The 25,170-nt window shown below is 33.7% G+C and overlaps 5 protein-coding genes across 15 annotated transcripts in view; 2 read left to right on the top strand and 3 right to left on the bottom strand.

Annotated features, from left to right (window-relative positions):
* RhoGEF3 (Rho guanine nucleotide exchange factor 3) overlaps nucleotides 1–13,801 on the top strand; it is a 155,726-nt gene extending 141,925 nt beyond the window's left edge. For 8 of the 9 annotated variants that reach the window (XM_029302461.2, XM_029302456.2, XM_029302455.2 and 5 more), the window contains 11 exons: nucleotides 1,806–2,201; nucleotides 2,757–2,859; nucleotides 3,174–3,365; nucleotides 4,524–4,729; nucleotides 5,932–6,032; nucleotides 7,759–8,078; nucleotides 8,313–8,684; nucleotides 8,793–9,155; nucleotides 9,304–9,517; nucleotides 9,741–9,983; nucleotides 10,154–13,801. In XM_029302461.2, the coding sequence (XP_029158294.1) occupies nucleotides 1,806–2,201; nucleotides 2,757–2,859; nucleotides 3,174–3,365; nucleotides 4,524–4,729; nucleotides 5,932–6,032; nucleotides 7,759–8,078; nucleotides 8,313–8,684; nucleotides 8,793–9,155; nucleotides 9,304–9,517; nucleotides 9,741–9,983; nucleotides 10,154–10,293 (2,650 nt within the window). In that variant the 3' untranslated portion in view covers nucleotides 10,294–13,801. Of the gene's footprint in view, nucleotides 1–1,805; nucleotides 2,202–2,756; nucleotides 2,860–3,173; nucleotides 3,366–4,523; nucleotides 4,730–5,931; nucleotides 6,033–7,758; nucleotides 8,079–8,312; nucleotides 8,685–8,792; nucleotides 9,225–9,303; nucleotides 9,518–9,740; nucleotides 9,984–10,153 lie in introns of those variants that run through there. The other variant, XM_029302463.2, reaches the window with a different exon arrangement.
* LOC114930560 (uncharacterized) lies at nucleotides 13,513–15,439 on the bottom strand. The gene is made up of 4 exons (XM_029302368.2): nucleotides 15,095–15,439; nucleotides 14,507–14,888; nucleotides 14,276–14,428; nucleotides 13,513–14,168 (listed from the first exon to the last, which is right to left on the bottom strand). The coding sequence occupies exons 1-4, from the start codon at nucleotides 15,130–15,132 to the stop codon at nucleotides 13,959–13,961; spliced, it is 783 nt and encodes a 260-aa protein (XP_029158201.1). The 5' UTR covers nucleotides 15,133–15,439; the 3' UTR covers nucleotides 13,513–13,958.
* A 290-nt stretch (nucleotides 15,440–15,729) lies between these two features.
* On the bottom strand, nucleotides 15,730–18,937 carry LOC114930513 (KIF-binding protein-like). Of its 3 annotated transcripts, none has more exons than XM_029302282.2 (3): nucleotides 18,376–18,937; nucleotides 17,906–18,175; nucleotides 15,730–17,813 (listed from the first exon to the last, which is right to left on the bottom strand). In XM_029302282.2, exons 2-3 carry the CDS (start codon nucleotides 17,961–17,963, stop codon nucleotides 16,288–16,290), a joined length of 1,584 nt encoding a protein of 527 aa, XP_029158115.1. In that variant the 5' UTR covers nucleotides 17,964–18,175; nucleotides 18,376–18,937; the 3' UTR covers nucleotides 15,730–16,287. The 3 variants fall into 3 exon arrangements, with proteins under 3 accessions (XP_029158115.1, XP_029158117.1, XP_029158116.1); XM_029302284.2 differs by having other exon boundaries at nucleotides 18,508–18,937; XM_029302283.2 differs by having other exon boundaries at nucleotides 18,697–18,937.
* Nucleotides 18,385–23,200, top strand: Efr (ER GDP-fucose transporter). Its single transcript, XM_029302285.2, has 5 exons — nucleotides 18,385–18,944; nucleotides 19,893–20,109; nucleotides 20,885–21,199; nucleotides 21,291–21,439; nucleotides 21,550–23,200. Exons 1-5 carry the CDS (start codon nucleotides 18,862–18,864, stop codon nucleotides 21,791–21,793), a joined length of 1,008 nt encoding a protein of 335 aa, XP_029158118.1. The 5' UTR covers nucleotides 18,385–18,861; the 3' UTR covers nucleotides 21,794–23,200.
* The window catches only part of AMPdeam (AMP deaminase), a 28,325-nt gene continuing 24,318 nt past the window's right edge, over nucleotides 21,164–25,170 (bottom strand). Inside the window, exons 11-14 of the mRNA XM_029302279.2 lie at nucleotides 24,950–25,113; nucleotides 24,568–24,862; nucleotides 24,306–24,416; nucleotides 21,164–24,029 (exon numbers count right to left, since the gene is read on the bottom strand). Of these exons, the coding sequence (XP_029158112.2) occupies nucleotides 23,859–24,029; nucleotides 24,306–24,416; nucleotides 24,568–24,862; nucleotides 24,950–25,113 (741 nt within the window). The 3' untranslated portion in view covers nucleotides 21,164–23,858. The remainder of the gene's footprint in view (nucleotides 24,030–24,305; nucleotides 24,417–24,567; nucleotides 24,863–24,949; nucleotides 25,114–25,170) is intronic.

Genomic DNA, 25,170 nt, shown 5'->3' with positions numbered 1-25,170 from the left:
ACACTGGACTTTACTAGAGAGTGCAGGATGCGGCTTTACGTGCGAGGGATTACGCTCGCAGACAAGGAAGGATAAAGGATTGGCGCAAGAGGAAAGCACTCGTCTGTGACAAATATCCTTTATGAGGTGGTGCGTGATTCCGATTAAACTGACTCACAATCGGGCGATTACACGTCCATCCATTGTGACACATAATTACTTCTTTATAAAGTTATATTTAGATTGTTACAAGACTTTCCGTTTGTACAATTTGGAAATATTCAGTCATTTTTGACACATCGCAGAATTATCAAATATGTGACAGATTTAAAATGTTGAATATTTGTCGAAAAAAGATATTTCGTTAAATTACTCACATTTTTAAAAAAATTAAAGTTAATTAAAATAAATTATCAAGTTATTTCAGCTAATCAAACTTTAGGAAAAAAATTATTTTTCAGCTAATTTCAAGAGATTTTATATTTTAAATTTTAATTTAAAACTTATTATATTTAAAAAAGTGAAATGTGTGTGACTATGTTATTTTTCTCAATATTTTTACTAAGAAAAGATTAACCAATTAATTAAAATATCCTAAAATTGGGAAAATTTACTCTTAATTTTAACGACGGATTTGTTAGTAAATTGGACATAAATTTTCCTTAAATATTATTGTAATTAGAGAGTCGAGAAACGTTGCATATAATTCATTAACACAGTACTTCATTAACGTTGCGATATTAATAGCAATTACGCCTCTGCGTAGATTATTAAAATATCTACACAATAATAATTAATACAATGAGAATACTTCCCTCGCAGAGAACCAACAACTGCGAGGTGCAACAATTAACGTCATTAAATATTTCCTCGCGGCCTATTACAAAGTATATTCGCGCACAATTCTACCATATTAATTGCACCGAAACGCTGCACCGCGGTGCATCCCGTGGATCGTATTACGAGATATATTTATACATTTTAGCGCGAGGACGACGTAATTCGTACACTTGTTGTGGCGTGGAAGACAACGTTCCGACGTCGCAGGAAATAAAATTGCCACGCTGGTAATTTTACGGAAAAAAAGCGATTAATGCAACTTTACCCGCAAAACGTTTGCGAAATATTTTGGCCGGTTTCCTCTTTCGCCGACGAACGTGCTTCCGCTACTCTTGTCAGTTTCAGATAGTCACTTTGTCAGCCGCGATCGCGCACGCATTCCCGTTGCACTTTCGACCGTGTTGCACGTTCGTGATTTATCGAACCCGCATCTTCCTCGCGTCTTCCACGTAGTGAGATACGACGTTGAATTTTTATGCGAGTCGCTTTGTCTCTCTACGTCGCAATAAAAATATGGGAGGTGGTGCGCGAAGCTGTCTCTTGTCAATTTTGCCCGGGGACCATCGGTTGGTCCAAAATAAAACTTCATAAAAAATAAATATAATAAGACGGATCGCAGAGAGAATTTATTTATTAACAGTCTTATGAAACTGGACATTCTCGAAATTCATTTCTTTTATATACAAAAATTTGTGTCGAGTCAGACATAAAAACCACTTCAATTTTACTTGACATGCTCGGAATCTGATACAGTAAATTTTTAATTCAGTATCTATAGAAGAAATTCAATTTCTAAAAAATTTCCAATCATCTTATAAGGGATTAAAAGGAACGCAAAGTTTAACGGAAACGAACTCACTAATTCCAGAATTGATTGTTAGATTTGGAAGATTGGAAAAATAGAATTCTCGTCGATTCCTCTGATCCGACTTACCTTGCTGCTGAAGAGGGTGAATGAAATGAGAGCCCGAAAATGTTGCTTGCAGCCGACAGTGGTCCGGGGACGAAGAAGACGATGGGACGAGGAGAGGCCACGTGACGACCGAGCATCCCCTGGCCGAGGCGACGATTCCTCTGGTCAGCCATTCCAGGTTGCAGGAACCGTCTTCTGTCCTGAATGTCGCCAACGTGCCCACCGGCGGAAGTCAGAATGCTGCGCATCGCGCGCAGAGCCAGCAAGAGAGCGTGCTGCAGAAATTCCGTAAGAGCTTCTCGCTGAGGTTCCACAAGAAGGGCAGCAAGGAGAGCAACGAGGAATGTCCCGCGGAGGACAATGACGGCTCGGGGCCCTTGGACGAGGAGGAGAGCACGGAGACGCCTCCCGTCACCTCCGAGCAGAGCAACCAGCACAAAGACGACTCTAGCAATGACCAGAAATTCCGGTTCGTATATCGCCCTCTCTTTAACACCCTCCTCTGAGCATGATTTTAAATTTAGATCCTGGGAAGATCGCGGTGCTGGAAGCGCAGATCATTTCCGGCGGGTGAAAGGAATTTTTTATTCCAGCTTCCAGCGCGGAGAGAGCTGATCTTGATAGAGTTCAATGCGGGATTATCGTAAAGAAAAACAACTGGATCGTATTTACATTATTTCTAATCAGATCAGTCTCTCTCGGAAATATGCATTTCATATTTTTCTGTATATTTTTTTCATTCGTCTAAATAAGATTACTACAAAATTGTCAATCTTAAGTTTATTAACTGATTTAATGACAGATCGAAATACTAGTAATATTAAATCTTAACTTTTTTTATGAAGATTATTTGATATCATGGAAAGAAAATTTCACACATCCTCTTGTCCCGAATGTCCACTAAGATTAAACTGATTTTATTAAAATCTGATTATTATATAAGCATAAATCTAATTGAGTTCCACGTTTGATATAACGATACGAGAAATACTTGAGCTGACCAGAACTCACCGAATATGTTCAGATTCGGCCCACTCGTCTGGAGAAGTAGCAAGGAGAGGAAAAAAGGTAACAAGGCCGCCCGAAATGCGAAATGCAACAGTGGAGACAGCGGTATCCAAATCGAGGTGAGAAAAACACAGAAACACGAAAGTCTCTTCGTTTCTTCGAAAAACGCGAAAGCTCAAGAAAGCTTCATTCGAGTGATATCTCGGGACGTGTTTGAAAGATGAAAAAAAGCGACGTGCAAAGTAAGTCCGTGTCTTCCAGACATTTAAGAAAACGTCTCAATCCTTCAAATGTCCTTCAGACACCTTTTGAACGTTCTAAACGAGATTTGATGTCTCTCGGGGCTCTTTCATGTTGTTCGACTCGACGAAGAAACTGCTTCGTATATATATATGAAGGGAGTAAATATCGTTTCCTCACAAATGTGACATAGATGGTATCTGGTGGAGCATTGACTGGTGGCAGTGGCGGAGGAATGATGGGGGGTGGTGACAGCTCCGAGTCCCACGACACGGACGATATTCCCGACGATACCGACAGCCCTCCGGCTCTTCGTAGACGAGTCGCCGATAAATCGCGGCCCCAGTCCGAGCTCATCAACCAGATACTGATTGACAAGTTCAAGGTAAGCTTTGTTTTTCCTTTCCGCGTCTCTCCATTGCAGCTCGCACAATTCAACGCTTCTTTAATCACTGAGGAAATTGCTCTATTTATTCGTTTAAACGTCAGTTGCGTATCACGATACACTATAATATCTGATGTAGAAGTAATTATAATGCAAATTAGTTTAACATTGATTAAACGCGTTAAGCGTGTAATTTAATATTCAATATAAAATAACTAAAATAAAAATCTATAATTCTATATGTGAAATAAAACTAATTATAATGCAAATCGGTTTAATATTGATTAAGTTAAGTATGTAATTTAATATTATCGCCTCAGGTTTTATTTCGAAGAACTAGAATAGCAACAAAAATGTTCCCCAAAAAACACGATCAATTCAAACATTTTTAGAATAATTATTTTCTTAATCGATCTTTCGCATCGATGGCAACCTTATTAGTACTTTATTTTCGTACTTTGAGTCCGTTTTCTCTCGGACGCGCAGACGATGATTTACATCAGTTATTAATAGTGACATGATAATCACATGGCGTTTATCGAATTTATGATTGTAATTGTGTTTCCTCTTTATGACAGCATTAGTCATCTTTGTATACGGTTTGACCACGCTCGTAAAGAGATTTGCCGTTCCGTGATAGTCGTTTTTATATCGCGAGCGCCAGAATACCAGAAGAGGAAACGCGCTCATTAGTCTATATGGAGCAGTCGTCGATTTAATTCATGTCGTTTAATCTGAGAAATTTGTTTCACTTCGTACGTGCTTAAATATATTGCTTTGTGTACTTTTAATCAATCGCGTTTTGCACAAAAATTCATTTATCGAACTTGAAGAATAATATCAGCAATTAATTATGGAACTAAAGAGTTACATAAAATATATATATATAAATTAAAAATAGAAAATTAATTTTAGAGGTAAAAACACCCAGTGCGCTTGTGATATATATGTTAAATAATTTTTATAGGAGAGAACATTTTTTTACTAATTTATATTTTGCTGATAATGCACGAGTGTGCCATATTAATTCGAGTATTGTAGAAGGAACTCGCTTAGTCTGCGCGTTCCAATCGCGGGGCGACAAATCGATCGGTCGATGCATTAATTAAGCGTGCGACTTGCAATAATCCGCTAACAGAATTCACGTAATTATTCCAGGCGGATCTGCAGAGTCGCGCGTCGCGACACAACCACGTGCGTCGCACGAACAGTGATTTGGGGGGCCAGAGGCTGCTCCAATGGGACACCAGATCCGGATACGTTCACAATTATCGCAGGATGCTGTCTACTCCGTCGCCGATCAAGACGAGGCCGCCCAGACTCAGCCCGAGGCACTCTTCCCATGATATCGTTACGCTCAGAAGGTGCGTTCAGTTACCGCAAATACGTTTAATGTTCAAGCAAACCCTTATCGCGTACGCCTCATTAAACCATCGCCATCTGCGAATTACTCACGGCCCCTTATGACGGCTGGGAGAAACCCGGATAATCGTTGCCTCCGAGCCCTCGAGCCCTACATGTTTTTCTTGGTATTTCACTGCAAAACTTTTAATCAGGAAAATGCAAATTTGATGTAAAAATTTCGGAATTGGAAAAGGGTTGAAATACTTTCGAAGCAATTTCATTAAAGGGAAATTTGAACAATTAAATTGAACTTTGGCGAAATCTTAAACTATATATATTTAAAATTTTTTTCAACTTACTTTCCATCTATTAATGAAATTGTAAGATTTTCTGACAGGAGCTATAATTAAAAAGTTTTTTCTTCTTTTACGATGTTCTATTTCTTTTTAATATTTTAAGCCTGTACTAGAAAGAGATTTTGATCCCATTTATACACTTATTTATAAATAAATAAAATAACTCGAGAGCTCTCGAGATCAACGTTTTTCTGAGTTTCCAGAATCGAGACTAACTAGTAAGCTATCACTGCAAGTGTGAAAAACTGGCAGTGTCGCAATGAAGAGGCAATATAAAATAAAAAGAAAGAAAATAATAGAGAGACGTATTGAACGCTTATTAACTTCGCTCTCTTTAGCCGCACGGCCGAACCTTTTTTAGCCTGACGCGCTCGCAGCTTTTTTTATTTTTCGAATCAGTAACAATAATTTTGACTTCCTCTCACAAAACGCGACACTTATATCGTAATTATTCACATCTCCAACCAACAAACCCCTGAAAAGTAAATGACAACTTGGGAAAACTGAAACTCTTTGTTCTCGAACCTTTCCAGTAAATCGAGGGAGACTAGTGGTAGGTAAACGGGTATTATAACAAACCACCTTCTCTCTTAATCTTTCCTCCAGTAAAAAGTTGATCTGCCACGCGTGTAACATACGTATATATATACCCTGTCATGTTGTATTATATATATACATATATATATATATATCTATATACATATATTATACCTACCTATTGTAATTCGTTGCTGAATGTTGTACCAATATGCTTAATACCTGAATACACGCTTTTATTGAATCCTTTCGCTCGGTGCCGCACGTTAACGCGGTGATGGAAGCGAATTTATACCGAATTAATGTTTCCTTTTTTTCCTGCGCTCCAGTAACGCGAAAGGGAGGAGTTCTCGGACAAATCTGAGACGTTCGCTTAGTCAGCCACTGGGAATCAATCAGCTCTCTCCACTAATGCGCACCAAAACTTCAGGTGAGTTTTTTCTTCATATTATTATACACTATTCTCTTAATTCAAAGATAGACTTTGAACTCTCTAACGTAGATCACGTTCCTTTTGTTTTGCCTACCGAGCACATGCGTAAACCGTCCTCTTATCGCGTCTGGAGAACGCGAGGTCGCACGTTTCTCGTGTTTTGTGACATTAAGAATCGTATTCGCCAAATCAAGCTGTTAAAATGCACAAACAAAAAATTTTTAATAATAATATAAAAGCAAAATAATCACGATTAATTTTTTATATTCTTTTGCCCTTGGAAAAGCAACTGATTTCGTGTTACAAATCGAAATTATATACATGTTAAAACACATATGCTGGGTAGGCAAATTTTTCACGCCAGTAGACAACCTTTTAATGACGTCTAGTGCACAGTGTACTACAGAGACCCTCTGATTTCTCTTTAGACATCACCTTGAAGAATATTCAGAGCATGTATCCCCCGTAAAGGCATTGTTGAGACATTCACACTGTGTTGCCGTCGAATGCACCCTCGTAAGAAAAAAAAAGAGACAAAAGAATTGCGAGAGTAAGGAATAGGAATATGTCCCTGTATAATTATTATCGTGATGATTTCCGTACCCTTGTAAAAACGTTGCTTCGTGTGAAAACGCTTCTGTTTTACAAGTAGTGAAGAACGAGTTTGCCGGAGAGAACCTCTCGTAAGAGCACCACCCTCTTTTCAAGGGGTGGCTCTCATGGGTGCGATCAATTTCCGTTCGCGGTTAACTGAATTTTTAGGAGGTACTCCGACGAACTCGGTTACCATCTCTCGAGAAATCTCATGAAAATTGTTTTATTCTTTTCCCGCTCAAATGCTGCACGGTGGACGGTTTTTGGCCGGAGATCACGTGCTTGTTGTCGCAATAACTTGCAGAGGGATGCTGACGAGCTGAAAATCCAGTGGAATATCGTTTACGTTGCAGGATATTTTCTACACACCGCATATCAGTCATATTTATTGACTGTCGTTCTAAATTTAAAAAATTTTTTGAAAAGAATTAAAAGGAAAAACATTTCTTTGAAAAAAGCCAAGTTTGAGAGATTCTTTTCTTCTAACTTCAACATCTATTATTTTAGGCAAAGAAATTTTGAATAAAGTGTTAAACTCGATTAATATTTTTGACAATTATCAGCTGATTTCTATCAAAAAATATTAATCGAGGATATAAAGTATAACATTTATTATTTATTATAACATTTATTATTTACAGCTAATTTCTGTCAAAAAATATCTTATATTCTCTATTAATATTTTTTGACAGATATCAGCTAATTTCTGTCAAAAATGTTAATCAAGTTTAAAGTATTATAACATATTATTTAAAACATATTATTATTTTAATTTTTATTACATACTATTATTTTAAAATTTATTTAGCAAATTAAAGCTTAAATCAGCTAATTTCTATCAAAAAATACATATTAATAAAGCGTTAATAACTTAAAAGCGTATCAATTTTTCAAGCTTTTAAAAGCGTAACAAAATCACATGTGGTCATTAATTATTATTTTATAAATTAAATATTGATAATTAATATTTTATAAATTAATAATAATTTAATAAATCATTTTTTTACTTATATTTAAATTTAAAAATTGAATCAACATTCGATTTGCGATCTATATCGCACTAAGGCTGATAGATTTATATATACATTATTTTACCTTGATTACAACGAAATTTTCTATTTTTCAAAAGTAGGCGCAAGATTACCCGGTGGCAATGTGTTATCCGAGGACGAGCAGGATGGAAGAGCCGGCACATCCGACGACGAAATGATGTCCGACTCCGAATCCTCGATCGCTTCCTTGACGGATAAGAAGAAATCATTTGAGCAAACAATGGACGAGGAAATCGTCATCTTGGCTGAAGCTGTTTGGGATCACGTGGCGATGGAACCGGAGGAACTAGCTTTTCGTGCCGGGGATGTCATCGACGTCCTCGATACGTTAGACAAAGATTGGTGGTGGGGCAGCTGCAGAGGAGAACATGGATGGTTTCCGGCCGCTTTTGTTAGGGTAAATATTTTTGAATGACAGTTCGTTTAATTTTAATAAATTACGCGCCTCTTATTTCTAGAGTAGTTCTAGATTAATATATCTACTCTTTCATCTTTTTCTATTTTTTAATTCTATTTTATATTTTATATATAAGTATATGATAGTTATGTGTCTTTTATATTAATTTAATTTTTTGATTGATATTGAATAATATAATAACTAAGAATTAATTCGATAAAAATATGTCCGCAGTTACGAGTGAATCAAGAGGATACAGTGGAAGATTGTTTGGCCGCGATAGCCTCAGGAGGATCCTCGGGTACTCAACTGAGAAGACGAACGAGCGTTTCCTTGCTCTCGAACGAGCAAGTGAGGACAAGCGTTGTCCGCGAGCTCGTCCAGACCGAGCGCGATTTCGTCAAGGTCCTTCGCGATGTAGCCGAAGGCTATATCGCGGAATGTCGGAGACGCGCGGATATGTTTACCGAAGAACAGATTGAATCGATCTTCATCAACCTGGAAGAGCTTCTGGATTTTCAGTCCGAATTTTTGAAGGATCTCGAGGCTTGCATCGACTGGAACGCGCCGCACAAAAGTTGCGTCGGCGAATGCTTCCTCAATCATGTCAGTAGCATCATCGAATTCTTTTTCTTCGCTAATAAAAACTTAAGCCGATGTTTTTAAATGTTTTTAGATAAAATTAAAAAACGAGACATGTTATGATTCTTTTAGAGAGCGGGTTTTCGCATGTATTCCGAATACTGCAACAGTCATCCGATGGCCATAGCGACGCTGCAGGAGCTCTACCAGCACAATCGTTACAGCAAATTCTTCGAAGCTTGTCGGCTGATGCGAGGCCTCATAGAGATCCCCTTGGACGGGTATCTATTGACGCCCGTTCAACGAATATGCAAGTATCCCCTTCAATTGGCGGAGCTACTGAAGTATACGAAAACCGATCATCCAGATTATCACAAGATTCAGGAGGCCTTGGAAGCGATGAGAGGCGTTGCTGTACTGATCAACGAGAGAAAAAGACGGATGGAGAGTTTGGAGAAGTTGGCCGCGTGGCAAATGCGCGTAGAAGGCTGGGAGGTGCGTTACTCCTCGAGATTGTAGAGATAAAACTATCTTTGAAATTCGCCTGCGTTTCGGATCATCTCGGTAATGTTAATTTGTGCGAGTCTTTTGTTAGAGCAATTGTCGAAATACACGTTTAAAATCGGTTAATAATCGATCGCAGGGTGAGGATCTCATAGAAGTTTCGTCGCAACTGATTTATCAAGGTGAGGCGATGAGAGTGAAGACCGGCATGTGGACGAACAATATCACGCTGTTCCTCTTTGATCATCAACTGGTCTATTGCAAAAAAGACATTCTCAAGCGCAACACTTATGTCTACAAAGGTCGCATCTATCTCGACACCAGCGAGGTCATTGACGTACCAGATGGAAAAGGTAACAAACTATTGATATATTTATCAATAGCTTTAATTATTGAAAAATATTTCTTGATAACGTGAAAATAAAAATGAGAGCAAATTGATGTAGTTTTAAAAAATGCTGTTTTATCTTATAGACTGATGTTATTAAATAATTACGAAAATGAATCATTAATATGATGACTGCGATTTGTAATAAAAAAATAAAAATAAAGCTCAGCAATCAACTTCATTCGTAGATCTTCAATCGGGGGTGACAGTGAGGCACTGCTTGAAGATATACAGTTGCGTCCGGGACAAGTGGTTGCTCTTCTGTTGTCGTACAGCGGAGGAGAAACGACGGTGGCTGACGGCGATGGCCGAGGAACGGAGACTGGTAACCAAGGATAGGAACGATGGATTAGAGTTTCCAGCGGCGGCCAGACATCTCGCCAGGTTAGCCGCTAGCAGACTGCAGATTAGACCACCTATCAAACCTCGCAGTAAGTTTGCTATCATATGTACCGTATTTATCACACTAGTCGGTTAAGTTATAAAAGACAACCTGAGCTTACACTATTTTTTTATATTAATTTAATTTTACTTTATTTTAATTTTTATCTGTATGTTAAATTGATAATGCAGATAAAATTAAACTAAATTGATATTGCAGATAAAACATATAAGAGGGAGTCAACGTACGAGATGCCGACTATGATCGGACAAGGCACCACCAACTCGCTAGGAAGGAAGGTCGGCACTTGGTTCACGTTCGGTAGCAGCAAAAAAAGCACTCGGCTTCAACCGTCCTGAGACAGGCCTACCTTCGTACCGTATATTGACCTATAAAGCTGCAGCTAACGGCGCTGTATCGTCCTGTCAGAATGGTGTAAAATATACCTCAATATCGATTGCATCAAAGCTTGGAAATCTTTTCGAACAATCGTTTAAAAAAATCATCATTATCAATCGGTACTTTAATCAGGATAATATTGCTCATTTTTTGACAAACCGAATTGTACTATTCTCCGTGAGTCGATGAACGATTAATTTTGATTGCTAGAGTTTCGTATCATCTCTCGAGGATGAACAGCGTCTTGTCAAACGTACGGCACGAAGGTATTTAAATAACTCAAATGTGAAAATGTTGTCCTATAAAATAGCTCTTCTTTTAAAGTAGAAAAAGCAATCGCCATCGATTCCATGATCATAGTCTGTAATGAATCGCGCGGCGATCCAAAAGCATAAATTTCAACGATTTTTCATTCACTGCCTCTCTCATGAAAGCAGGTGCTTCTCTACCAAACAGATAGTATCATTGTCCAAATTAGATAATTGCAAATGTATATACCATATGTAAATTAACAAAAATCATTCATTATATCTATAATCTGAATCAGAACTGTCTTCGTAATGCTTCGAATCGATGGTTCCCTAACTGTATCCGATCTGAAACCAATGTTCGATCATGATTTTGCTCTCGATGTAACATTGTCAATGTTCAATTCGAGAACTACTATCCAGAAGATGTTTTGGAGAGGCAAAAAATTTGTTACTAACCAAGAGGGAAATGTATAATCAATTTTGTAGATGCTTGATATTAAAAACTATCGTTAATAATAGCCAATGCAGGTAGATTAGAGAGCTAGAAGAGTAAATAGTGAATGTATAAAGTCAATAGCAGGCTTCTAAGGTACTAAAGAGAAAGTACTAGTCACTCTTCACATCGCGAATTCATGATAAATGCCGATGAACTATAATAGATATGTATTGTTACATGCGCAATCGCTTTTTGGATCGAACGGCTATGGATGGTATGGATGTATCGTACGGCTGTATTTTTTATTGTAATCGAAAGACTGACGACCGAGATGCTTCCTCGGGGGGAAACCGGTTATAAACTTGAGAGAGAAATGCGATGGGATCGATTAAGAAATTTGTTAAGATTATTTGATTGTTTTAAAAGTTGTCGATCAATTTTCTGTGAAAGAGATACAACGAGAAAACTCACCGTTTGTAGTATATTATGTACAATTCTGTGTTAGCCAAATTCAATCACAAAATCCGAATTAGTTTCGCGATCAATTTTCGGCCGATTCCGCACACCACTTTTCTCTCAACGAAAACATAGATGTATTTCTTAGAAAAAAAATCTCCAGCGAGCTATACAAGGTAACTTACTGCCTAACTAATGTTCGTTATTTCGCATTGTAATTGTAATACTCAGTAGTTTGTACCCCAGATAGCAAAAGTAGTCATTTTGACGTCAAATTAAGTTATTTTGACGTTAAAATGATATCATAATAATTACTGTGACTATCTGGGACGGAATTGCGATAGCGGGGAAATAGAAGAGAGACGAAGGGATGAAACAGGAGCGAAAAAAAAGGGGAAAAAATTTTGTTTCCACGAAACAACATAGCAGCAGTATTATTCATATACAAAAAACGCGATTTGAATATGTAAATACTCGCATATCACGCCTCTTACTGCGATGCGAAGCGACAAGCTTCTAAAAAAAGAAAGAAAGAGAGAGGAAAAAAGATGATCGGGAGAAAATCTTTCAAGTTTTTCTACTCTTGTACAGAAAAAAGAATCAGTTAACTCGACAGAAGAATCTCTGTTATAATGATATATACATATATGTATGCAGTCCCTTGGCAAAAAATGTTCGATCTAGCAATTTCAACAGTTTAATCACGGATCCTGAAAGTTTCTAACACTGCCAATTAGTTTAAAGAAATACGTCTTCGTTCTTTAGAATTATTTGACCCGATCTTTAATAGAAAAGAAGATCGGTAACTCCGGATTTTCTCTATCTCGAGGGACGAAAGCGCGATATTTTGTCTTATTTATAACGTTTATGTACGAATGTGTGGCAGTTCTGGGCGAAAGAAGATATTTACGTTTTATATAACACACACAGAAAAATATATTTTTACTTGTTTTCGAGAGACAGCACGTAATTTACTATATATACGACGAGGACAATATAATGATAAAATGAATGGATCAAGATTCCTACTGTACAAAGAGATCATTAGCCTGTTGATGTTTAGATTTAGGAGAGGACGCAATTTGTTGCTGGACCCAACTCATTTCAGAGTTATTTTTATAGAAGAGACTACTCATTGGTTCTTGAATGTGATTTTTCTTATAAGTATTGCAATTATACACATGGACTGCTTTAATAAATAATGGCCAACGTAAGTATAAGGAACAAATGTAACTCGTTATAGGAAGGATAAGTAGCGAGGATATCCCGAACAACATGAAAGTCTACAAAAGACATTTTTTGGATGTTCCAGAAACGTCTTTTAAATGCTTCTACAGGCATCCTTCCATGAGGTTTGTGTTGTCTTCGGGCGCGTTATTCGAGTAATGCACGATTATCAGCACAACTTTCCATACTCATGAGAATAATACTTACAATTTCACGACAGACAAGTAATCGAAATACGTGAAAGTTCATACCTCGCACTCACAGACTCCCATGTATTATTGGCAAATGAATTACATATCTCGCAAGATGATTGATTAATTTGTATTTCGGAGGATATATTTGTCTATCCCCGCTAGAAACTGTTACTTTTGGGAACCGTCAGGCAGGATCTGCACAAAATTTGAGGAAATGCGCTTTGAAGCAATAAGTATTGTACTGTAAGCGTTACTGTTATGATACTTTAAGCTGTTATGTAAACATAACGCGTTTATATAAACGTATATTTTCCCTGAGATTTGATATCGATAATCATACGTACATACTCTGACGACAGGAGAAAAGCAGAGCTCAGTTTTTTGTAGCGAGATCTCTAATTACATTAATGATCTAAGACGAAAAACACAGAGATATCACATGTATCACTCTGTTTTCTGTATATATAGATGTATTTTGTAAGTGTAAATACCGTAGATCTACTCAATAGAAACAAACAATTTCAACACGTTTTTGTAGTAATTAAGTGAATTCTACTATTAAGCAATATATCTGATGTTAATGGATATGGTTAATTGTTGATTCAATCAATGATATTGTTTTGTATATTTGTATATTTCTCTGATTTTCAACGATTTCGCTGAATTGTCATTGCGAGACCGATTGTTCATGTTATAAATAATTATTGTTTATGATATGTACAGTAGAACGTTATATGATATGATTGTCATTATTTTACAATTATATAAGTATATATATATATATATATATATATATATATATGTGTGTGTCTATATATATATATATATGTACACATATATAAATAATGCATATATATATCCTGAGCTACACAGATATATGTAAATAAACATTTTGTAACTATTACACTTTATTCATTTATTCTTATTCATATTTTCTTTTTTTATTTTTTTATATAATGCGATAAAAAAAGATATATTTATATACTAACAATAAGAATTTAATTTATATTAACTTTAACATAAAGCACTAATAACAAACTTTTGCATGTCCAAAAACTAATCTAAGTACCGAGTATAAATGTACTGTTCTGCTTTGAAATTTGGACTTTTAATTTTGAATTTTCCTCTCTTAATTGACTTACAACTTGCCGAAGAGTCTTAGCTTCTTCGATCAATTGTGCGCTTTCATCCATACTCTGGGATAGTTTTTCTTGAGCGTCTCTTAATTCTATAATGTACTCACAAGCTCGTGCTAGTATACCTCCTTTGCTCTATAAATAAATTAGGGAATCATCATTATAGAAAAATAATAGAAAACTAATGTTTATATTATACTAAATTGTCCAAATATTAATTTAAAAATTTGCAAATATCATACTTGTGGTTCAAAATTTGCTTTCGCATCTCCTTCTTTATTCACATTTTGATCGCAATCTGCCAAGAGCTTTCCCAATTTATTAATCCAATTATTAATTTTATCTCTTCTACGTCTCTCAACTTCATTGTGTGTTACTCTACGCCTTTCGTCTCTCTATAAAAATAATATAATTAATATTTTCAAGTAGAAATATAACAGTAATGTAAAATGCAATACAGTAATACGAAATACCTTTTTTACATTTGCAATAATATTCTGCGGTCCTTCTAGCTGCAGTTTGGTTACACGTGGTGCGGCTGCTCTTGCAGACTCTGATGTTACGACATCATTGCCATTACTGAGTACGTATAATTGTCCATTTAAGGGCGAAGCCAAAACTTGCACAGTGTTATTCACAGGGGTGGCTATCGAAACTTCATTGTTCTCTCTGTGATTACTGCTGACTTGCATCACTTTGTATGCCACTGTATTGTCACCTCTGTTTATTGCATACAGATGATACTGTACATTGTCATCATCAGCCTCAGCCTCAGCCTCAGCATCACAATCCACTATCTCTGCCTCTTCCAAAACTACACCAATAGCTTCATCGTTCATCGTATTTTCGTCTGCACTATATAAACATAAACAGATATTTTGTCAGATATTTTGGAGATAAAAGTTATTATATATATAACAAAAATAATGAACTCGTAACGAATAAATAACACAAATTCTGTTTAAAAATTAAATATATACTTAATATACACATAATATATATAAATTAAATATACACTTTTATACATATTTGCATATATAATAATGCACTTGTATACATACCTCTCGTCGATAGCATCAGCTTGATTGACAACTTCCATTTCAATGATAATCAATAAATATTTTTATGGTCGTTAATTTAATATTTAAATAATGCACTAATATAACAGAATATATATTCACAATATTATAGCCTATAATTGAGATGAGATCTTATTGAGAATCGATATTTCTTGCGGAAGTTTGCACAGAATGTAAAATAATGTGCACCAGCGTCCTCACGAAATATTGCGACTAGAGTAAGAAATAAACTAACACACATATACACACAACCATACATACTATGCATATATTTTGAGAAGAGGTTTGGTTAGTAATGCATTTCACGAAGAGAATATATTTTACAGTGATGATAGTGCAATAAATATCTTTTAATAATTCAAAAAATCATTTGAATTAATAGGAGAATATATTTGCAAAATTTTTAAATTTTAATTAAGATATATATATGTGTATGTGTGTGCAGCTCTTTTATTTTATTTTTATATCAAAGTTAGAGAACTTTTAATTAAGGACTCCACAGGACGTTCTCTTACAATTAAACACAAAAAGTTATATATATACATATATTATACGAATATAATTGTATAAGAGATAATATAAAATCAGACAGAATCACAAAATTAATACCATAAGTATTGTAATTCAAGAAATTATATTTTCTTTCGTTAATATATAATATAATAATATATAAATCTATTATACTCTTTAGTAAATGTACATAATAAAAAAATCGTATAAAAAAATACAATACAAATTTCTAAATATCTACATTTTCAAGCCTTTTGTTTGCAACATTCATGTTGGTCTCATCTATGCTTAGAAAAATTAAGTGTAAATTAAATATTTTATAATATACAATAATAATATACATAGACATCGCATTAGGGTCTACAGCCGACATATACATATATATATTATATAAATATATTTTATGTTTAAGATATTATAATTTTATATACTGATAAATTAAACATAACATATAGACAGAATAGATGACTTTTGGCCTATACTTTCCTCAGAGTATAGCTATATATTTGCACAGTATAGTTCATAATGAATCATGTTTTTTTATATTTGTACAGTAAAAAAAGCACAATACATGTACTGTTTTTCAATATAATGTTACAAATAGAATGCATTAAAAATTTAAAAAAAAATCTAAAATTAAATATACAGAAATAAGAGCTAAAATTTTAAGTACTTTTTAAATATAATGTAAAATTGTCAACGATATTTTTCACTAATTGCTTAGTTTCCATTCTCATCTCATCAGTAATTTCTTCAATGTCATTGAATTTCTCAGATGTCATATTCAAGAGCGTAGAATAACAAATAGCTAGTTTAAAATAAAATTTTTTGACAAGTTGATATTCTTCAAGTGTTTTACATTTTATAACTACATTACTAACAGCATTTTCTAAGATTTTTATACATTGTTTAATTAGTTTTAATTTATTTATATCGTCATCTACAAAATATGCATAATATTCATATGCTGCTGAAATATGTAGTATTATATCCATATAACAGAAAATATTCTTGTCTACAGTATAATATTTTTTAGCTAAATTAAACGTTTTTAAAATATGCGAAAAAATTCTTTTGGCATCATTGAGATTTGACACATATGTAGCTGGTATCTCGATGTGTTCTAAATTTTTTTTTAAGTCAATAAATGTTAAGGATTTCGTTAATTCCTCCTTAGATTTTGCAAGAGATTTTAATTTTATGTTATTCGCTTCGCAAGATTTATCATATTGTGGTAAATTTTCGATTGATGAACGCAAAAGAAAAACTCCATACTTTCCCCAGAGTATAGCAATATTTGCACAGAATAGTTCATAATCATTTATCTCAGCTCTTAAATTACTTGTATTTTGTTTTTCGCACATCGTATTAAAATATATCTCCATCATACAATCTGCAGCGCCAAGATGATCTCTGGCTTCAATAAAGAGATCATGATGAACAAAGTAAAGGCATAAATCAGCTGCGGTGTTTGCCCAAAATATAGATATTGTGCTATCTGTCTTTAATCCTTCAATCAATTCTTTGTTTAATAAATTATGTACATATATTACAAATTTATGTTTATCTATAGGTTTAAGTTTATACTGCTCCATTAATAATTTTAAAGTTATTGTATGAAGGTCAGCCAGAACTATTTTGGAGTTTAGTGTTATATTTTGAATATGCAAAACAGTTGCTATTTCGATAGGATATGGATATTCATCTTCATCCTCTTTTGTATAATTTAAATATAATTCCATTGCTTTATCTAACAATGGAAAACACTTCTCCAACTTCTTTATTTTTATCCAAACATAATATAGCTGGAGATGCACCCGTATAGCTGTCAAAATAGCTTTACAATCCAATTCTTTTCCATTCAACAATTCTATACATCTCATAAAATTATCTTCAGCAACTTCTAATTTAATATCTTCTAAATGTAACTCACCCAAGTTATAATAAGCTACCGCAAGAGCTATAATATCATCAAATCCTGTTTCTGTTGAAGTAGTTACATTTTGAAATAAATTTTTCATCTTGACTTCTATCGCACTCTTAATTTTCTTCCCCCTTTTAAAGCTGTTCTTATCTCCATATAGAATTTTTACTTCAAATGATGATTTTAGAATTTTTAGAAATGTTTTACTAATATTGATACTTTCAGCATTCTTGCTTGTATTTGCTTCTCTATTTCTTTCTATTTCTTCTAAAAATCAACATTAAACGATTATTCAATAGATACTGTAATAGACATTGTTTTGAATATTATTGAAGATTATTATTCTTATATCTACGTACCAGATTGGCGCAACTTTTCGAGTCGATATTCCATGGTATACATTAAAAAATTCAACATTATTATGCTGGCAATATTTATTTGGCAAAAAAATTCCCCTTATTAACTTGTGAAGTCGTGCAATCTTACAATTGTCCAATATATATCCAAAATTGACTTATTTAGGGAATTAGAGGCTTTTCGAATCACTTCTTCGTTCTTAATTTCCAACAAACGTACAAAATTATTCAAAAAGGAAAACAGTTTTGCATCATTCTCTCTTCCTCACGACCCTACACAAAAGAAAGTAAGCAGAATTAATTGTACATTCTTCTATTTATTTATTAATTTTTTTTGACACAGTAAAAAACACAAATAGTGTCAATCGATAATTTCTTAAGAAATTTTTCGTTCGACAACAAATCATATGTGACATTGCGGTTATGTGTATATTTCTTGTTTATATTTTTTGAAATTTATAGCAATTTTATACTTATGATTTTAGTAATCTGAATCTGAATTTATTGATACTCTAACGCAAATTCTCTCCTCGCAAAATAGACTTCGTCTATCTTCTATGACATCTGACATTTAACGTTTTTGACGTTTCTAAACACGTGGTTACCAACGACAGGTGCAAATAATGGGAAGTGCAGTTTAGAGAAACAGCTGATTCAGAATAGCGGATGACAGATAGATACAGGCGGGAAGCAGAGGAGAGAGAGGAGGGATTCTATTTATTCCGCAAGTTTTACTATATTGCAAACCATAGTATACATAATTCAAGCCGTGATATAAGTGCACCATTCATTACGTTATCTGTTAAGTGAAGCGTTGACGTTTGTGTCTGTCATCCAACGCAGTGTGCCGATGGATTGCCTTCGAATGGTGAATCGTGTTTGCTGATATACAGCCCGTGGGCTCTAGAATTGTGTGTGATTGATAAAAGGAGAAAAAAACAGATCTCGAGAACGGCACGATGCAGGCGGCTGCTATCATTGCGATATTATGCGTTTTCCTTGGTTGCTGCACCAATGTCGTGTTCCTGGAACTGCTTGTTAAGTGAGTATGACTCGGCTGATTTAATATATTGCATAACACATAGAGAGAATAAATGTGTATTACATTTAAAAAATGTGTACTTATATGTACTCATATAAAATGCAATATATACTATATATATATAATTATTTATAATTTTTTTTATTTATCAATAACGTCTTCACATCTGATAATCTGATCTAATTTAAAAGTAATATGCATATATACTGCTTTCAAATTTTGTTCGATAATAGTATCAATATGTCCAGCAATCATCACTTATTATTTAATATTATGAAATAAAAAAGTAGTATATTAGAATTGATGATTAAATTAATATTCATTTGCTTCTATTCTTGGAAAAATCTAAATATATCTGAATATATTCTGGTTGGTACATATATCTTTATTTTATACATTTTTTTATTTATCGGTTTCCCTTAAAATTACAGAAATTGTACATCTTTCCTCAACTTGCTCCCCTTCTTATGCATGCATATAAAATTATTTTACTTATTTTATACTCTATCTTCTTGTCTTGCAATTAATTTACCACTAATTTATTGATTACTAGACATATACACACTTTGCATCTTCTATTTCTACATGCGCTGTTTTTTCTTTTCTTACGCATCCCCAAGGATTTCTACACATACACACATTTTCGTTTTTTCTCCTAATTTTCCACTCTATTCAGGTCAACATAAGTATTGATATTTATACAATTCAGTATTTAATGTTTTCTGCGCTTTGTAAGCTTCATACTTGTTTTTAATATATTCAACTTTTTTATCATATCAGCTTTTGACTGAATAGACTTGAATAAAGATTGAAACTAATTTCACTAGTAAGAGGAAATTTTAAGAATACCAAGAATATTTTAAGTACTAAAGTCCACTAGCAAGTACTTGTATGTTTTTATAATATAATGAATATATTCATTCAAATGTTGATTATTTGATTACACAGGGATGATCCTGGCAGTGGAAACCTTATTACGTTTTCACAATTTTTCTTTATATCTCTTGAAGGATTTCTATTTACTGCGAAATGCGGCACAGTCAAACCAAATATAGGCTTAAAGGATTACTTTATTTTAGTCGCAATGTTTTTTATTACTAATGTTTGTAACAATTATGCCTTTGACTTTAATATTCCCATGCCATTGCATATGATATTTAGAGCAGTAAGTAAATACAAATAAATTTAGAGTTTAACTAGGCTCTGTAATATATAAATATAAATTTAACATATATAAGATAGGCAATAAGAGCCAAATCGCGGATGACAGTGCGTTATTCTAAACGAAACTAAATTTTTTCGTTAGAATTAAATATCTGTGCACAAGGCACCAAATTTTTACTTGGACACGGCCAAGATATAAAATTGGAATAATCTCTACAAGAGATTTTTAATTCCATGTATCCCCTATTCCCCCTAAAGAAATAAAGTGCGAGAGAAAAATATAGATCCGAAAGTCGCAGAATCGGGAATCGATCCCGAGACCTTTCGCTTGCCGGGCGACTGCTCTTCCAACTGAGCTATTCAGATCCTTTAATAAAGGATCTGAATAGCTCAGTTGGAAGAGCAGTCGCCCGGCAAGCGAAAGGTCTCGGGATCGATTCCCGATTCTGCGACTTTCGGATCTATATTTTTCTCTCGCACTTTATTTCTTTAGGGGGAATAGGGGATACATGGAATTAAAAATCTCTTGTAGAGATTATTCCAATTTTATATCTTGGCCGTGTCCAAGTAAAAATTTGGTGCCTTGTGCACAGATATTTAATTCTAACGAAAAAATTTAGTTTCGTTTAGAATAACGCACTGTCATCCGCGATTTGGCTCTTATTGCCTATCTTATATATGTTAAATTTATATTTACAAATAAATTTAGTTTGGTGGATACAAATTACCTGCTCCTACCATATATAATATGCATTTTAATATACGCATTATTTCAGGGTTCCCTCATAGCCAATATGATTATGGGTATTATTATTCTAAAGAAGAAATATGCATTTAGCAAATATTTATCAGTATTCATGATTACAACGGGAATAGTACTCTGCACAATTGTTAGCAGTCAAGAGATCAAGTCCTTACAACAGAAAAACGTGGAGCAAGTGGCCACGACACCATGGGATGACTTCTTCTGGTGGAGTTTGGGAATAAGTCTACTCACAATAGCTCTATTCATCTCTGCTAGAATGGGCATCTACCAAGAAACGCTGTACAGCCGGTATGGTAAAAATGCGCGGGAAGCTTTATTTTACACAGTAAGTTCCTCATTTCTTGCTTGCTGATATTACATATCAACGTTACGCATGTTTTATAATTCTCAATATAATATATAAAATATCTTTACAGCATTTTTTACCTATGCCATTCTTCTTAACACTAGCGCCTAATATTTACGAACATTGGAAGTTTGCGCTCGCATCCGAGCCGATGAGGATACTGTTTAATATACAAGTGCCATCATTAATTGTATATTTAATTGGAAACGTTGTGACGCAGTATCCTTTTCTAATTGCAGCTATATTTTATGTTACATGCAATATCACACATATACCTGATGAATATACTATCACGTTACCGAAATATTTTCCTTAATTTATGTTTTCAGATATATATGCATCAGCTCTGTATTCGTTTTGACGACAGAGTGTAGTTCCCTCACAGTTACTTTAGTAATAACGCTGCGAAAGTTTATGTCTCTGTTATTCTCTATTATCTACTTCAAAAATCCGTTTACTATATATCATTGGATTGGTACGCTACTAGTCTTCATAGGTACAGTCATATTTACTGAAGTAGCACCAAAGATTATGCAAAGCTTACAAAAACCTAAGACGAAAAAAGTGGAGTAGATATTATATGTATAATATTGTTTTTTTATATATTACATATATAATATATAAACATTAATAACTTATATGAGGCAACGCACTCACCTTTTATTTCTTTTAAATATATGATAAAGCTCTGAACGAGTTTTTTTAAAAACATTTTATAAAATAAAATAATAAAATCATTTTATATAATAAAATATTATTTTGAAGTATATAGACGGTAGTAAATTGCTAGTTTTTCAAACAAATGTAATATTGAGAAAATAATAAGTGCCGTTCAGTGTTTTCTATATATATGGTTCTGTAAAATAGCTAATAATCGAAATGTAATCTTTACTACCTCAATACTAAATTTTCATATAATTCAAGCAATGAATAAAATGTAGAATCATATTTTTAATTTTAATTACTACAGATATACCTATTCGTTTCATGATGTAAATAAGATTATATCGTAGCGCATATCATTAATAATTTCTAAAATTCGGTTTTAATGATACAAGTATATTTCTGTGTCTTTCGTAGTATATACTTTTACAATAAATATATTTTTTTATTTAGCAACACTTTAATTTAAATTCGATATGAGGGCACAGTGTTCCGAGTATTTATAGTCGAGTAATTTATAGATCGTATATCGCTTAATTAGGCTCGTTGTTCGGAAAGTTTTCTCGGAAAATAGTTAGAAAACAGTAAAAAAAAAAGCTCATAATAAGATAAAAGGAAACAGCATAGTTTTTACTGTTGCTTGGCACGTATATATAATTCGTAAAAAAAATATTTGTTATATCTAATTAAACTAATTTCCTATTTACATTATCTATTTGTGGAAAAGGGAGGATATTACAGAATGTATATAATGGCACGAGTTAACTATCCGCATACGAGCCAGCTGTCTCAATACTCGTCGAAACAAATGTCACAGTTTCACGATATAAATGTACAAAAATGTAAGAAAATAAAACTAAAGTCCAAGAAAGAGTACTGCTGTTGTCGAGCACAGCCAAGATATGAAAAACGGATTTATTCCATCACGGCTTAAAATACTAATTATAAAATAAACGAACATATAACATCTGTGATTCTAGCTTATTACAATACAATATGCTAGTATGTGTTATTAATGTTGCAACAATAGAAGAAATACTTTCTAACAACTATTATTAAATTGGTCAACGTGTATATAATTTCTCTGATTGATTTATCCTTACAATTAAAGTTTCTATAAAAAAAAAGAAAATTGTAAGAAGTTCGATAAAGATTCACGCACCATTTCATGTCTCACCATTCAATGTAAATATTAGTTTTTAAACTAAATTTACAATTTACCATCAAATTACAACAATCGGCTAAATTACATTTATCTGCTTATGATCACTAGTTTTGTATTTATTTACGTCATGGTCACAAACATGTCGCAAACATGTTCGTGTGAAAAATCTACGACCACAATAAAAGATACTAGAGATGTGCGAATTATTCGAATTCGAATCAAATCGAATCGAATCTGGCAATATTCGATTCGATTCAAATTTGAATCGACGTAGTTCGAAATCGAAAGATTTGATAATGTCGAATCATTACAATTTGAATTCGAATCAAAGAACCACGTAAGAAGACTTCAAACCCGTTTAATTCTATACACGTTAATTCGATTCTAATTCGAAATATGGGTGAATTGATTCGATTCAGCGATATTTTTGTCGATTCGATTCGTTTTTTTTTTTTTTTTTTTTTGCAAATTCGATTCAATTCGATTCGAATTAGAAAATTTTGATTCGCACATCTTTAAAAGATACATTTATAAAATTATTTAAGATTATACTTTGTTTATAAAGTACAATTCGAGTGATATTCGAGTTTCATTCGAGTCATATATTTCTGATACATCAAGAGGAAACAGTTACATATCCTAAAAAAAAATTCATTGGCAACCTCGCTTTATAGAAATATCCTCTGATCGATTTAGAAGAATAAAGTATCGCGAAAATAATATACAAATAATTTGTAATCCATAAACTTAAGAATGCTATCGTGCGATAATTGACCTTGTCAATTCTGACATACCTCAAATAATAATTTGTTAAAATGGAAGTGATTCGGGTTTTTCTACAACTTTGAAGATATTAGATAGCTCGTCGACTAACGTCTCGTACCGATAAGCTACCCGTATATCCGGTACGTTGGTTCGCGTGATATCATTACCAGCGACTCCTTCCTTAGTATAGTTAGGTCCCAACCAGTACTGTTTGCTCTGTAAAATGAGAAACAATTGGAGATTGCATGATATTATTCACGCATCATGATCAAAATCGCATCGACGCGTTAAATAAATTTATGCAATACACAATCGAGAGATCTAGAATGAACTTAATATAAGGTAATATTAAGATAATAAGATAAGACATTAATAAGGAAATAGGAAAAAAGTTGATAGAGCGCAGTAGAGATTTTGATCCTTAATTTTCCTTATTTTATTGTCCTTTGCATGTAAGCGAAAAAGTTGAAGAACTGATTTATAATGACTCACCTTGTGCGGAAAACCGCTCATGAGAACAGAATTGCGTGCCAACTCGCACATGTCACACGAACTAAGTTTCCACACTTGGGCCGCAATACTATATTCTTCCATTAGGGGTTCCTAATTATATATAATTATATATAATTAATATTATATATATTTAATATAATATAATAAATGAGATTATTCATGAGATCTATTTTTTCAAATATATAAATATATTTTAAATGACATCATTACATAATATGTATATTGTATATTTTTTATTTACCTTGGTAAAATGAAATTGAAGAGGATCATCCGTAGATAAGCTCACACATAGTCCTCTAGCAAGATATTCCGGAAGCGGATTACGATGATAGTTTAGGAAAAGCGAGTTGTTACTGAGCGGTGACATTGCGATGCCAATTTGAGCTAAGTAATATAAATATTGGAGCACAGGAACTTTTCTGAGCAGCAGACCGTGTGAAATATTCTCCGCCATCATATAGCCGCACACCAAATGCTGAACGGGTCCGGCTTCGCCACAATGAGGTCTCAGAACAAATGTATTCAAACCTTGTTCCCTGTAAAAGGTTTCACATCGAGGATGTTTTATTTTACGAGATAACTGTTTTAAATAATATATAGAATTTTGCAGTAAAGTAACGTACGCTCTAAAGTGATTGAGGACCACCATATTCGCATAAGTGTAGTATTGATAATATCCGTACGGAGGATTTTCTATGTCATCCCATTCCGCAGGTGGATAAACGTCTTTGTCGAAGAGAGGATTTTCCGGCTTACTTTCATCATCCACAGAATCCAAACCTATTACCTGTCACGATAATAAAATAGCAAATATAAAATAATATTTAAAAAGATAAATAAACGA

Source organism: Nylanderia fulva, unplaced genomic scaffold (assembly GCF_048542155.1).
Source record: "Nylanderia fulva isolate GAGA-0341 unplaced genomic scaffold, ASM4854215v1 Scaffold30, whole genome shotgun sequence".
Lineage (NCBI taxonomy): Eukaryota > Metazoa > Arthropoda > Insecta > Hymenoptera > Formicidae > Nylanderia > Nylanderia fulva.
This window is presented reverse-complemented; position numbering and strand designations above follow the sequence as displayed.